The sequence below is a fragment of the Scaptodrosophila lebanonensis genome, unplaced genomic scaffold (assembly GCF_003285725.1).
Source record: "Scaptodrosophila lebanonensis strain 11010-0011.00,11010-0021.00 unplaced genomic scaffold, SlebRS2 tig00001415-arrow-pilon, whole genome shotgun sequence".
Lineage (NCBI taxonomy): Eukaryota > Metazoa > Arthropoda > Insecta > Diptera > Drosophilidae > Scaptodrosophila > Scaptodrosophila lebanonensis.
Genome location: NW_022060742.1, coordinates 8,270,649 through 8,284,487, shown reverse-complemented (window position 1 = coordinate 8,284,487; position 13,839 = coordinate 8,270,649). Strand labels below are relative to the sequence as shown.

General features: G+C 45.1%; 1 protein-coding gene across 11 annotated transcripts in view; it reads left to right on the top strand.

Moving 5' to 3' along the window:
* The window catches only part of LOC115632532 (talin-2), a 38,676-nt gene that overhangs the window by 19,159 nt on the left and 5,678 nt on the right, over positions 1–13,839 (top strand). For 7 of the 11 annotated variants that reach the window (XM_030529734.1, XM_030529735.1, XM_030529729.1 and 4 more), the window contains 10 exons: positions 3,925–4,174; positions 4,243–4,641; positions 4,701–4,892; positions 4,956–5,034; positions 5,099–5,602; positions 5,666–5,754; positions 6,262–6,350; positions 6,657–6,773; positions 6,844–11,431; positions 11,498–11,688. In XM_030529734.1, the coding sequence (XP_030385594.1) occupies positions 4,039–4,174; positions 4,243–4,641; positions 4,701–4,892; positions 4,956–5,034; positions 5,099–5,602; positions 5,666–5,754; positions 6,262–6,350; positions 6,657–6,773; positions 6,844–11,431; positions 11,498–11,688 (6,384 nt within the window). In that variant the 5' untranslated portion in view covers positions 3,925–4,038. Of the gene's footprint in view, positions 1–3,924; positions 4,175–4,242; positions 4,642–4,700; positions 4,893–4,955; positions 5,035–5,098; positions 5,603–5,665; positions 5,755–6,261; positions 6,351–6,556; positions 6,583–6,656; positions 6,774–6,843; positions 11,432–11,497; positions 11,689–13,387; positions 13,829–13,839 lie in introns of those variants that run through there. The other 4 variants (XM_030529732.1, XM_030529733.1, XM_030529738.1 and 1 more) reach the window with 3 other exon arrangements.

Sequence of the window (13,839 nt, the reverse complement as noted above, 5' to 3'; positions counted from 1 at the left end):
TTTGGAAAACCCATGTTGAAGTTTTTTTTTTAAATACATGTTATCATGTTATTTGACAATAGGATGCAGTCAGTAATAAAACATGCGTATACATATTAGAAAAAAAAAACTATTACACAATTGTCCAATCGCGGTTAATAATTATGTGTCGGATTGTTCTCAAGTTGAGAAATTGTAGGTTTCATGCCTTAGATTATCTGGTCAAGACAAGATAATGCCAAAATTCAAATTCCATATTAATTTGCTGATCTGATTGTCCATTAGGACAGATTGCAAAAATATAAAACATGTGTTACAAAAGACATGATATTATAGATATTATATTAAATACTTAATGTTATATATTTAAAATGATTGGTTATTATATTGCTTTATTTATATTCAGCTCACAACATAAATACGATGTGATTTGCGCCAGCAATTTTTACTTATATTTTATTTTTTTATCGACTTAACTTACTTTAACGTTTATGGGGAAATTATTGCCAATGACAACAATAACTCACTTCACTCTGTTCTCGTTCCGACCTTTGGAAAAACTAGCTGCAAATCAAATTGCAACCTAGATATGAGCACCTTTGTAGCGATCACTACGATTCCAATTCAGCTATCAACCTAGTTATTGTCAACTTTCACACTAGCGGTCCATTAGCATCTGTAGGCAATTAATTAGTTAGGCACATAGTAGATGCGTACTAGTGGCAGAAAAAGTTTTTGTGTCCGTAAATTACATCCATTAGCAACACAGTGTGACTTCTGAGTGAAAAGTGGGAGCCAATTAGTGAGGAGAGAGGAGAACTCCCCATTTGCATTTGGGTGCAGTTAAGTTTGGCTCCCACTGTGAGAATTCGCCGCATATTGTTGGCTCGTTTGGTGTGCTTTTAGAGCCATCGTAAATAACAAGCCGGCTATTTTATTTGCACTAAAATTAACGAATATGTTTCTCTCACTTTTCGATGTTTTATTGCTCATCAGCGTGGCATAAATGCCAGACACTCTGCTGCTGTGTGGAGTTTGAAATGCGATATGTACAAGTATTTGTGATGGAACTGTTGGTTGGCCCACTTGCAGCAGAGTTCCTATTTTAGTTTTCCTTTTATTGAGCAATGTGCGAAATGTTTGTTTTCATGTTGAATGAAATCCATCTGCATTGGATCCAGTCTTGCCCCGCACTCTGGCACATATATATTTATATATACATATATATATATCATTCGTTCTGACACTGACAGTTTGTCGACTGCTTTTGTCTTTCTGTTTGCTTTGAGGTTATGCTTGTGGGGTTGCTTGCTCTAGTGGCTGCAGGGGCCCAGTTAATTGAATTAATGTAGGGTATTGGATTACATGCTGCCGAGCCAGGCAATGCAGCCAAAGATGCGCCAACTTGGGAGAGCGTGCGTGTAATTAGAATAGTTTATTGGCTGCTGAAAGATGACTTACATGTCCAAAGACTTGTTTTTATAAATTCTCTCTGAAAGGAAATTAATTATTTTGGTTTGCGCTTTAATACTCATTTGTGTTTTTTGCTCCTTTTTGTTAAATTTAAATTCGATGTTTAAACTGATTTTAAACTTGAAGTAAAAAATCAACAAACAATTAGCAAACCAGCTAAGTAATTTTCATTTTCTAATCATCAATTTTCTTGATTTTATTTGGAGAGTGTGTTTATAGTAAATATAGTAATTTATTTATCTTTCTGAAAATTAAAAATGTTATATATGGTTACACGACATTATTCCATATGATTGATGTCTTTTTTTACACGGTTAAAACAAAATTAGGCGTAATAAATAATATATTTACTTAATAGCACAAATTATTTCCCATCAATTTCATGTTGCTCTCAACCATGTTACCTTAAAACCAGGCTTTCTGGCCTCTGAAATTTCGACTCAAGCAGCTCCAATTTCGCGCATCGTTTAAGCTGCGCAAAACACTTGGCCACTTGCTTTTTCGGCGCCAGTTGGCTGAAGTCAAGTTGCTGGACAACACCGAAAAAGTCTACACGAACAACTCTACAACGATAAAGAGGGTTGCTTCTGCGGCTGCTGCTGCACCCTTTAAGACAATGGCTCTCTTTTTCTCTCTCTCGCTCTTTCTCCCACATCACCAAGACATTGCGCAAGTTCCGCGCTCAGTTGCTCGCCCGGCCGCCCTTTCAACGTCGCCGTCGCTGTCGCCGCCGCAACCCCCATCACCAAAGGCAACAACAGTGGTAGCGGTGGCGGTGGCGGCGAACAGACAAGAAAAAATCCGGTTAGTAGTGGCGCAGCATCCCTTAGGCCGTTAAGTGGGCTTCTTAGGCGCAAACATATTCAGTTACGTGTCAGATTTTGTGCTCACTGGACGTGCCATTCTGGCTAGCGGCGTTTTCGAGCCAAGAAAATAAAACTTTGTACAAAAAATTGTAAATCGCCGCCACCATATGGAGAAGGCGACGTGGCATTTCATAAAAATGGCAAAAAGTAAATTAAATGCAGATACTCGTATGCCGTTACAATTGCTTTTGTGTATGTGCTTACGGCACTTGTTCATATGTGTGTTTGTGTGTCTGTGTGTGCGAGTGTGTGAGTGCGGCAGTTTTTGCCGGAAATTTCAAGTGTTTCCGCGTGTCTGTGCTGGCAACATTGCCGGGCTGTTTCCGAAAAATGCCGTGCAGTGAAAAAAAAGTAGAAATGAAAGCAAGAAAAGTTAAAAGAAAAATTCAGCAAAAATGCCAGAAAATTATCGATTTTTACATAATAATGCGGAGCGGGCAGCAACAACAAAAGTCGTCGCTGTCGTCGCTATCGCGCCGCTTAGGTTGTGGCTGCTGTGGCTCTGTGGCTTTGGCTGCCCCATGCACTTTGACACACTTAGTTGGGCAGCCAAACGCGGGCGACAGAAAATCAATTATGCTGTCGGTCGTGGTCTGGAGTGGGGGAGGAAAAAGAAAAGATAGGCAGAGAGAGATAGAGAGAGAGAGAGAGAGGGTATTAAGTGAATTTAGAAAAAATCCAGGCATTAATACAGCTTACTTCATGCCTAAAACGGCAGTCAGAAAAATCCGCGAGGCCTAGACAAAACAAAGAGAGGGAGGGAGACTGTGAAGAGCGAGAGAGGCATTATTTGTTGATGATGACGATGATAATGATAATGTTGGAAGCGCCCAAAAGTATACGGTAAAAGAATGGGAAGGGGAGTAAGGGGTTCAGGTCCGCTTTACCAAAACGTGCCAAGTCACCCCAAACTGCCTCTGCTGTCGTTGCCGTCGTTGCCTTTGGCTTTGATTTGAAGAGAATGTATGAGTGTGAGAGTTTGTGTGTGTGTGTGTGTGTCTGTGTCTGTTTTCGCGCAGGATATTCATCAGTGGCAGGCAGGAACGGTAGCAGAAAAGGCGGCTGACAGTCAGTTTCCTTTTACTTTATATGTGTGTCCACAATTTGTTGTTTTTGGGTGGTGGCTGCTTACTTATCTGTTTTTATACCCTCTCTCTTCAATGGGTAAAAAGGGTATATTAGTTTTATGCAAATGCTTGGAAGAGGCAGACCTTACTTTATTGAGCAGCGTGATAAGCCAAATCGTCCGTTTGTTCGTCTGTATGAACGCCTAGAATTGGAACTCGAGTTTGCATTTTTTCAAAGCTAGATCGACTACCTATCTATTTCAAATTGCATCCAAAATAGTGCTAAGTTGGCCCTAAGCAACGCTACTAGTCGCTCAAACTAGCGAAGCATGTTTTATTTCAGCTACAGGGCATTTGACTGTCTGACTTGCTCGACTGCAACATTCTCTCTTGTTACTTTTCCGTGCCTCCCTTTTTTGGGGGGGATGATGGCGACCATGACTACAACTTTGTTGCTCTCCATGCTATTTCTAACACTTAAGCAGTCATTTATTTTCATGTTTTTAATGTTCGCCATTACTTTTTGGAATATTTTGCAGTGTCTTTTGAAATTTCTACACCTTATATAGTAAGCACCAACAGTAGTTGCTGTAACAGACGCAACCAACGAGAAGAACGACGACGACGCGGACGACAGAAAGTGTTTGACCAAAATGTCCACATTGTCGCTGCGCATACAACTGGAAGGGGGTCGAGTTACGAAGACCATACAATTTCAGCCCAATACAACAGTCTTCGATGCCTGCAAAATCATACGGGACAAATTCGCCGAGGCAGTGCAGGGACAACGTGAGTTCATCATTCAATTATAAACAATAGATGGCAATGCGAGTTAATTGTTTTAATTTAATTAATAGCCAGCGAATATGGTCTGTTTATTTCGGATGAGCAGAACCAGCAGGGCGTCTGGCTAGAGGCCGGACGTTCCTTGGGCTATTATATACTCCACAATGGCGACACATTGGAGTATCGACGCAAGCTGCGCACATTGCGAGTGCGAATGTTGGATGGCGCAGTGAAGACCATTCTGGTAGATGACTCCCAGCCGGTGGTGCAACTTATGGTGGTCATATGCACCAAAATCGGCATTACCAACCACGAGGAGTATGGGTTGGTGCGTGAGGATACCGAAGCGCAGAATGAAAACTTGCCGGATAATAAATTTGGCACGCTTACCTTAAAGCGGAAGTTCACCGAAAAGGAGCGTGACGCCAAAATGGAGAGTTTGCGGAAGAAATTGAAGACGGACGATGAGAGTGAGTAGAGAGTGGCTGAAAATTCGCAGAGATCCTCTAACAATGAACTTAATTCGCAGTGAACTGGGTGGATGTGAGTCGCACGTTGCGGGAACAGGGCATCGATGAATCGGAGACTGTGTTGCTGCGGCGGCGCTTCTTCTTCTCAGATCAAAACATTGATTCGCGAGATCCCGTGCAATTGAATTTATTGTATGTACAGGCTCGAGATGCCATTCTAGACGGCACACATCCAGTTACCCAGGAGAAAGGTAAGATAGCTTTTAAAATAAGAGTTTAGAGTTTCTCATAAACCTTCATGTATCCTCCCGCAGCCTGCGAATTCGCTGGCATACAGGTGCACATACAATTCGGACCACACAACGAGGCCAAACATAAGCCTGGCTTTCTAGAGTAAGTCTTGACACTGAATGTTTGTGAAAAGAATTCCTATCATGATTTCCTCTTCCATGTGCAGCTTGAAGGATTTTCTGCCGCAGTCTTATGTGCGCGTCAAGAGCATTGAGAAGAAAGTCTTTGCCGAGCATAAAAAGCATGTCGATCTATCTGAAATCGATGCCAAAGTCCTGTATACCAAGACAGCACGCGAGCTGCCGACCTATGGCGTTACCTTCTTTCTGGTGAAGGAGAAAATGAACGGAAAGAACAAATTGGTGCCACGTCTATTGGGTGTGACTAAAGACTCGGTGTTGCGTCTCGATGAACGCACCAAAGAGATTTTAGTCTCTTGGCCCCTGACGACAGTGCGTCGTTGGGGCGCCTCCCCCAATACATTCACCCTAGATTTTGGCGATTATGCCAATCAATATTATTCGGTGCAAACAACAGAAGCGGAACAAATAGTACAGCTTATTGCTGGATATATTGATATTATTTTGAAGAAGAAACAGACAAAGGATCATTTCGGCATTGAGGGAGATGAGGGTTCTACGATGGTAGAGGAATCAGTGGCGCCTTCCAAGTAAGATCAAAACTTAACACTATATATAGAGTACAAATTAATTGATATGTTTGTTCCCATCAGAGCAACCTTTTTACAACACGAAACCAATCGCGTGGAGAAGTTGAATTTGGAATCGTTGGCCCATCCAGGCGTTATGCGTCCCTATGACGGTAAGTCCGACTTGTATTCAATTTTAAGCACCAAGCACAGCATATAGCTTTTTATCTTCTATGATATTATAGCAGAATTTTTTATTTAGTTGTTGCGTTTTATATATTTAAGTGTTTGTAGGAATAGGAAAAAATTGTTTTTTTTTGAGGTAATTATTTGGAGGTTATGGCTTAGAAAATTATATCTTTAATGCTATAACCAAGTTACAAAGTTCGGGATCAAATGGGAGAAGATACAATGTTGCTAGACCGCAATGTTGCCTCAACCGTTTCAAAGCGTCATTGTTAGATAGTTGCATTTAAGTGTTGGAAAGCGCGTCGCAGTCATTCACAAGCCAACAAATACTATTCGCGTTAACCAAATTTTTAGCACCTTTAGTGATTTGAAAGAAAACAAGATAAAGGTATTTTTTAAATAATTAATTTACTTTTACGTTTACTTTTTGCGTATATTTGAATAATTTTTGATTATTGGTTATACACACAACCCATTGCCTTCGAATGCAGGCGAGCGCACCTTCACGCAGAACGAAGTCCAGACGGTGCAATATGGCGCCTTTGTGGGTCAAGTCAATCATGCGCATCAGCCGCCAACGGTAAGTAGAGGCCAAGCATCCTTTCCCTTTTCATTTTCAACTTTCATTTCACTCTGCGCTTCTCTATAAGTTGCCAACGCTTCCGATCTGCACCCATTCACACAACCCTTCCCAACGAAACTAATTAATGCTAAATCATTTCATTTTGCGCGCCACTAACTCGAACAAATTCTCTATTCTCTACTGACATGCTGCTCATAAAACAGAAAATGGTTATTCAAAGTTTCACAAAGTAGGTGCATCTACTTTCTGGATTCTATGACCGTTCTTAATATACTAATTGTTTTTATTTACACCCACCTGCAGACTAAGGAGGTTCGCATTAGTTCTGTGAATCTGACGGAACCGCAACGCGCTCTGCTCGGCTATATTTCGGCTGGCCAAGATGTCTTGTTACGCGCCGACGAGGAGCTGCGCACAAAGGTGAGTTGGTTGGAAAATTTGAGGGTTTATTGTTAGCCATGCTTATTGATGCACTATTATTGATTTGCAGGCACCTATTCAAGAGCTGGGAAGTGACTTGCGTTCGATTGAGTGGCGCGAGAATACACTGGACACGTCTAAACAGGCGGTTACCTCCCATGTGGCTACAATGAGTGCTGCCACAGCCCAAATCATTACTGCTTCGCATCCTGATGAGGTTGATACGGAGGCCATTTCGGCATCGGTTTCGCAAATTGCCCAAACCATACCCGAAGTGACAAAGGAGGTGCGTCTGATTGCTGCCCTCATGGAGGATGACACCAACGGGGACAAGTTGCTGGAGGCAGCGCGTAATCTTTGCAATGCTTTTAGTGATCTGCTAAAGGCCGCCGAACCGGAAAGCAAGGAACCACCGCAGAACCTAATAAATGCGGCGAACCGTGTGGGCGAGGCAACAACGCATGTTCTCAGCACCATTGCCGAGGAGGAGGTTCCGGAGAACCGGGACTTGCACGACATGCTTTTGGCTCTGGCCAAGGCAGTGGCCAATACGACGGCGGCTTTGGTGCTGCGAGCCAAGCACATTGCAGCCAGTTGCGAGGATGAGGAGGCACGCAATCGTGTGATCGGCGCGGCTAGTCAGTGCGCTTTGGCCACCAGCCAGTTGGTAGCCTGCGCCAAAGTGGTGGCACCCACGCTTCATAATGCCGCTTGTCGGGAGCAGCTCGAAGCTGCGGCACGCAATGTAGCACGAGCGGTGAATGCGCTCTGCGAAGTGTGCAACGAGGCCACCAACGATCCCAAGCTAAAGGATGATCTTATTAATGCCGCACGTGATGTCTCGAAGAGTCTGCAGGACATGCTAGAGCACGTGAAGCTGAGCTCTCGCGAATATGCGAATCGCACTAGTCAAGAGCTGAGTCCCGTCGAGAATGTCATAATTGGCACAGACATATTGGTCTCATCCAACGATCCCCAAGAAATGGTGCGTCACGCTCGCACTTTGGGACAAACAACGGCCCAATTGATTCAAAGCATCAAAGGTGAAGCGGATCAGCAGCAGGATGCAGACATGCAGAGGCGTTTGTTGTCTGCGGCCAAGCAATTGGCCGATGCCACTGCCAGATTGGTCGAGGCAGCGCGTCTATGCTCCAGTAATCCGCATGATAGTGACAACCAGAATGCCCTGCGTCGCGCGGCCGAGGAATTGCGTGAGATCACGACAACCACCGCCAACACGCCGGCCATGAAGCGCAATTTGATTCAGCGTCTGGAATACTGTTCCAAGCAGGCTGCCTCAGCGGCCACGCAATGCATATCGGCGGCACAAAATGCCGTGCAGCACAGCGACGATCACCAGACTAAGGAGAGTCTACTGCAGGATTGCAAGGGTGTAGCAGACACAATTCCGAGATTGGTTACCTCTGTGAAAACCACACGGGCCCAACCCGATGATGCCAATGCCCAATTGAATTTAATTGAGGCGGCCGAGCAGTTTATTATGCCGGCCCTGCAAGTGTCCAAATCGTCGCGGGCTCTGCAACCCACTGTGACGGATATACCGTCGGCAGCGCAACTGTCCAAGAGCGCTCTCTACTTGGGTCAGACCGTATCGGAGCTCCATTCGGTGGCACAGCGGGCTCGCGATGCCTGTGGCGGTCAGGAGCTGGAGTCCGCACTAGAGGCCGTCCGCAATCTGCACAATGTGCTCGATGATACGCGTAACGCGGCCCAGACGGGCAACCTACGTCCGTTGCCGGGCGAGACAGTGGAGAACACAGCTAATGAGCTGCGCAGGTCGGCCAAGAATGTTGGTATCGCTCTTAGACAGCTGCTCTCATCGGTGATGCACGGACAGCGCAATTACGTGGGAGTTGGAGGACGGGATACAGCGCTGGCGCTCGGCGACTTTACCAAGAGCGTGCATGGGGTGGCGGCGACAACACAAAACCCGGCCATCATTGATTGCGCTGATGATGTAGTAACCATATCGGCCCATCTTATCGAGGAGGCTCAGCGCACGCTGCACAATGCGGGCGATCGTAATGCGCTCATTCAGGCCGGTCGCGATGTCACTAACGCGCTGTCGCGCACCGTAGACTGCATTCCCGGTCAACGGGAGGTGGACGTCGCTTTGCGTAATGTGAGCGATCTCAGCGAGATTTTGTCTATGAGCGAATTCCCGCCATCGACGCGCACCTACAAAATCCTGCAGTCGGAGCTGAAACAAGTTGCCGAGGATTTGAGTATAGCTGGCGGCCAGATTGTACAGTCTTATGCCAGTCCCGCCCAGCTGGCCGAAACCAGCCAGCATTTTGGGGCAAACTACCGTGATTTGTTGTCGGTGTCGATGGAAATGGCAGGCCAGACCCAGGACGAAGTCGTGCGATCGCAAATGATTGAATGTCTACGCAATCTGTCCACACAATCGTGCTCGCTTCTTTCCACAGCCAAGTCTGTTGCCGCCGATCCGGGCCAACCCAATGCCAAGAATCTGTTGCACGCTGCCGCCCGTAGTGTAACGGAAAGTATTAATCAGTTGGTTGATGCCAGCATCCAATCGGCGCCGGGACAGAAGGAATGCGACAATGCTATACGCAACATGGACGCATTGCGTGTTATGATCGACTATCCGCATGAGCCAATCAACGAGCAGGGCTACTTCGATTGTGTGGAGAATGCAACGGCCAAGTCAAGGAATCTGGGCTATTCCATATCTGAGATGATTAACAATGCCAAGCAGTCGAATCATGTTGAGTTTAGCAAGTCCGTGAACAATGTGGACGAGTCAATCCAGGGACTAATCGAGTCATCATCGCAGGCAGCCTATCTCATTGGTGTCTCGCATCCCAGCAGTGTGGCCGGTCGTCCCGGCATCATTGATCAGGCCCAATTAACTTGGGCATATCAGGGCATAAGTCAGCACTGTGACATCGTGAGCAGCCCACAGTCCACCAAGCCGCAAATGATCTCGGCCCTGACTGTCATTGCCAAGCACACTAGCTATTTGTGTTCCATTTGCCGTCAGGCTAGTATGAATACCAATAATCCGGTGGCCAAGAACGAATTCATTGTGCTGGCCAAGCAGGTCGCTACAGCCACTTCGGATCTAGTGCAGGACATCAAGGCCATTGAGGAGACTCAGGAAACCACAAATCGGGAGCGACTTGTGGAGCCTCTGCTAGATGCTGTCAAGGCCGTGCGCCAGTATGCCTCAAGTCCGGAGTTTATTTCCATACCTGCCAAGATTTCGGCGGAGGGTCGCAAGGCCCAGGAGCCTGTCATAAACGCTGGACGTGGCGTCATCGATGGTGTTGTGGAAATGGTGAAGGCAGCCAAATCGTTAGCTCTTTCCCCAGACAATCCGCCCGTTTGGCAGCAATTGTCCATGCACTCTACCCCCGTGTCGGAGTCCGTGAAGCGTTTGGTCGATAACATTCGCGATAAAGCCCCGGGGCAGGCTCAATGCGAGCAGGTCCTACACACCCTGGGCACCTGCACACGAGAGCTGGACAGCTGTGCGCTTGCCGTTAGCGCCCAGGGTCTGAGTCAACGGCGGGACAACAACCTGCATGGCTTTAGTGGCCAGACTCTGAACTCCGCTGCCGAGCTGATTGACAAACTGGAACCCATACGCATGGCGGGCAAGAACAATGCCGAGCAATTGGGCCATGCCGTCGGCGAAATCTCACGCTACATTGTGCCGATGGTGAATGGAGCCATCGGAGCTTGCACTCACATTGTGCACACCAATCAGCAGATGTCGCTGATCAATCAGACCAAGTCGGTGGTGGAGAGTGCCATCACATTGGTGCAAGCGGCCAAGGACTCGGCTGGGAATCCACGCGCCACTCACGCCCATCCGCGTCTGGACGACGCCATTGATAGCACTGGCGAGGCGATTCGGGAGTTGCAGCAAACTGTTGAGAAAATCAATGCCGAGACTGGCGTACTTACGAGCCTTATGGAGCAGGTTAATCGTGCCATAACACGCCTTACGGACAAACGCCAATCGCTGCTCAGTGCCTCATACTCTGACTCATTTGTCACCTATCAGACCCGCATGGTGCAGACGGCGAAGGAGATTGCACGTCTGGCCAATGAGATCAATGCGAAGAGCAGTGTGGAGCCGCAACTGCTGCCTCAGCTGGCGGTGGACATGGCCCAGCATTATCAGCAGCTCACACAGGACTCTGTGGGTGCTTCCACGACCACCACATCCCCCGATGTGGCCATGAGGATTCGCAGCACAGTCATCGACTTGGGTCGCTCCGTTAGCTCGATGATTTCCTCATCAGCAGGAGGCGCGCGTCCCAACGATGTGAGCACCCAAAAAGAAATCTCGCGCAACGCGCGCGATGTCTCTGAGAAGGTGGCCCAAGTACTCGCTGCTCTTCAGGCCGGTTCCAGAGGCACCCAGGCCTGCATTAATGCTGCCCACACGGTGTCGGGCATTATTGGAGATCTGGATACCACCATTATGTTCGCTACTGCGGGCACTTTGCACTCCGATGGAGATGGCAGCTTTGCCGATCATCGCGAGCACATTCTACAAACAGCAAAAGCATTGGTGGAGGACACCAAGGTATTGGTTACAGGCGCCGCTGGCACGCAGGATCAGCTCGCTACAGCCGCACAGAATGCAGTGTCCACTATAAGTGAGTAATACAAAGTCCATGCAACTTTTTACGAGCGTTACTAAATTATATATTTTCACTCTTCAGCACAATTGGCAGAGGCCGTTAAACGTGGCGCCTGCTCTCTGGGCTCTTCACAGCCCGATTCACAGGTTATGGTCATCAATGCTGTTAAGGATGTCGCCTCGGCTTTGGGCGATCTAATAAACTGCACCAAGCTCGCTTCGGGCAAGCCTATTCATGATCCATCCATGCAAGATCTGAAAGAGAGTGCTAGGGTAAGTCATATTTTTTACAAGAATTCTCCATTAGTAGTGTTTATTTTTTTTTTTTTTTTAATAAAATTCCTTCACATTTAAATTCAATTTTTGTATACTCGCTATAAAGCTTTTGTTGTTGTGGCTTTAAGTATTATTTTATAAATATTTCTACCGTACTTACAAAATTGTAACTTACTTCCATGTGGTTATGGCTTTAATAGTTTAGGTTTTAGGGTTCATAGGAAATCGTTAGTCTGTCTGTGTGTAAGAGTCGAAGCTCATTATATTTAATTGAAATGAATCATTAATTTCTGAATAACCCAATACTCGTTATATAAATAAATAAATAAATGGATCAGAAAATTATAATAAATTTTTATATAAGTACATACTTTATTTTTAAAGTTGAAAGTGGTTGAGCAATATGTTTATTTTTAATAAAAACTTTGTCCGAAATTGTACCTTATAGGGAACATCTTTATCTCTTTATGCCACAAATTTATTTAAATACAAATATTACGAGTTCTTATTTGAGCCGGACTTAGCTTCTATTATTGCTTTAAGTGAATATAGGATTCGTAACATCTACACGTAGTATAAAAATAATGATTAAAATAATTAATTACCTTGGATTGTTGACTTAATTGTTCGAATTCTGCTTTATTAATTCGATGTTTGTACAGATTTCGGCCTGCCGGAATGTATAGGCTGCTCTACCTCTCCTTACTTTACACCCCCAAAGAACACATCTAAATACATACATACATACATACATACATAAATGTTGTTTGTGGCATCCAAAAATAAAACCGATATACATATGTATATACTATAAATATATACAAAAATATACATAAATATAATATATGGCTTTGGCACCACTACTCCACATCTTTATAGGTTCAAAGAGCATATGTTAACCAACTTTATCCCACTCGCTGTTATTGTAACTGACCACAAAACTGAAAACAGAAAACTAGATGAACGCTTCAGCCGAAATAGAGGCGTATTTCTCTCCACCCGCTCTTTCTGCGCTCGCTCTTCTTATTGTCACTCTCCTTTTAGCTTTGGCTGATGTTATTCCTGTTATTATTGCGCCTTATGTTTTGAATGTTTAACCAAACACCACACCGTCACAAAAGAGCTTCTAAATTCTCTCCACACTCACCACCCTTAGCAGCATAATTCTCTCACCCCACTCGCTCTAACCGTAACCGTTATTTATTTTTGTTTGGCACATCCACCACCCGCCGCCCACCCACCTAACTTTTGTCTGCCGCTCTGCATGCGTACGTTCTGCCGCGCTCTTTGGATATCCAATTAAACCAACCACCTCTCCAATTTTCTATTCACTCTTGTATAAATTGAAAATCAAAAAAGAAAACCATAACTTTTGTTTTGTTTTATTTTTCGTTTTGCTAATTCGTGTGCTCGACGTCTCTGCTCTTCTCGTTTCCCAAAAACAACAACAACACATGTACTGACCCAAAAAACAAAAACAACATGAAATCATGTTCTGTACAAAAAAAAAACCAAAAAATTAAAAACAAAATCACACGCTCCTGCCTCTCTCGCTCTCTTCATGCGCTGCGCTCGCTGTGGAATATGCAACGGCCTACGAGCATCTGTCAATCGAATCGCAATCGTTATCAAAATAAAAATAAAAATCAAACTCGAATCAAACATTCACCATCATCATCCATAAACTGTACAACAGGCGCTTAAAGATGTTTGCCAAACAGCTACTGCCGGCGTCCTCCATTCAGAAACTAACACTCCCAGAAATACGCCATCGCCAATGCCTCTACTGCGAATGGTGGCATCATCTGCAGATACAGCCGCCAGCAATGGAATCATGACTCATTAGTGGTCAGGGGTCGCCGGGGGGACAGGGTCACCCACCAGTGGTCACAACACCACCTACAAATTTATTCCCCTTTACATACAGCACAACATTTAAAATCTTTTATCCCATCTAATTCGAATATTTTGTAAGAATTTGTGAATGCGAAATAAAGGCGGAGGTCGAAGGCCTGAAACTAAATTAGAAGAAAAGAAATTATCGAATACCCTTTGCAGCATTCACAAGTTCCCCACCCCCAACACATTTGTCATTGTCTTTTGTCCTTTATCGCATAATAAATAATCGAATTCCAAGTTCCAATTGAG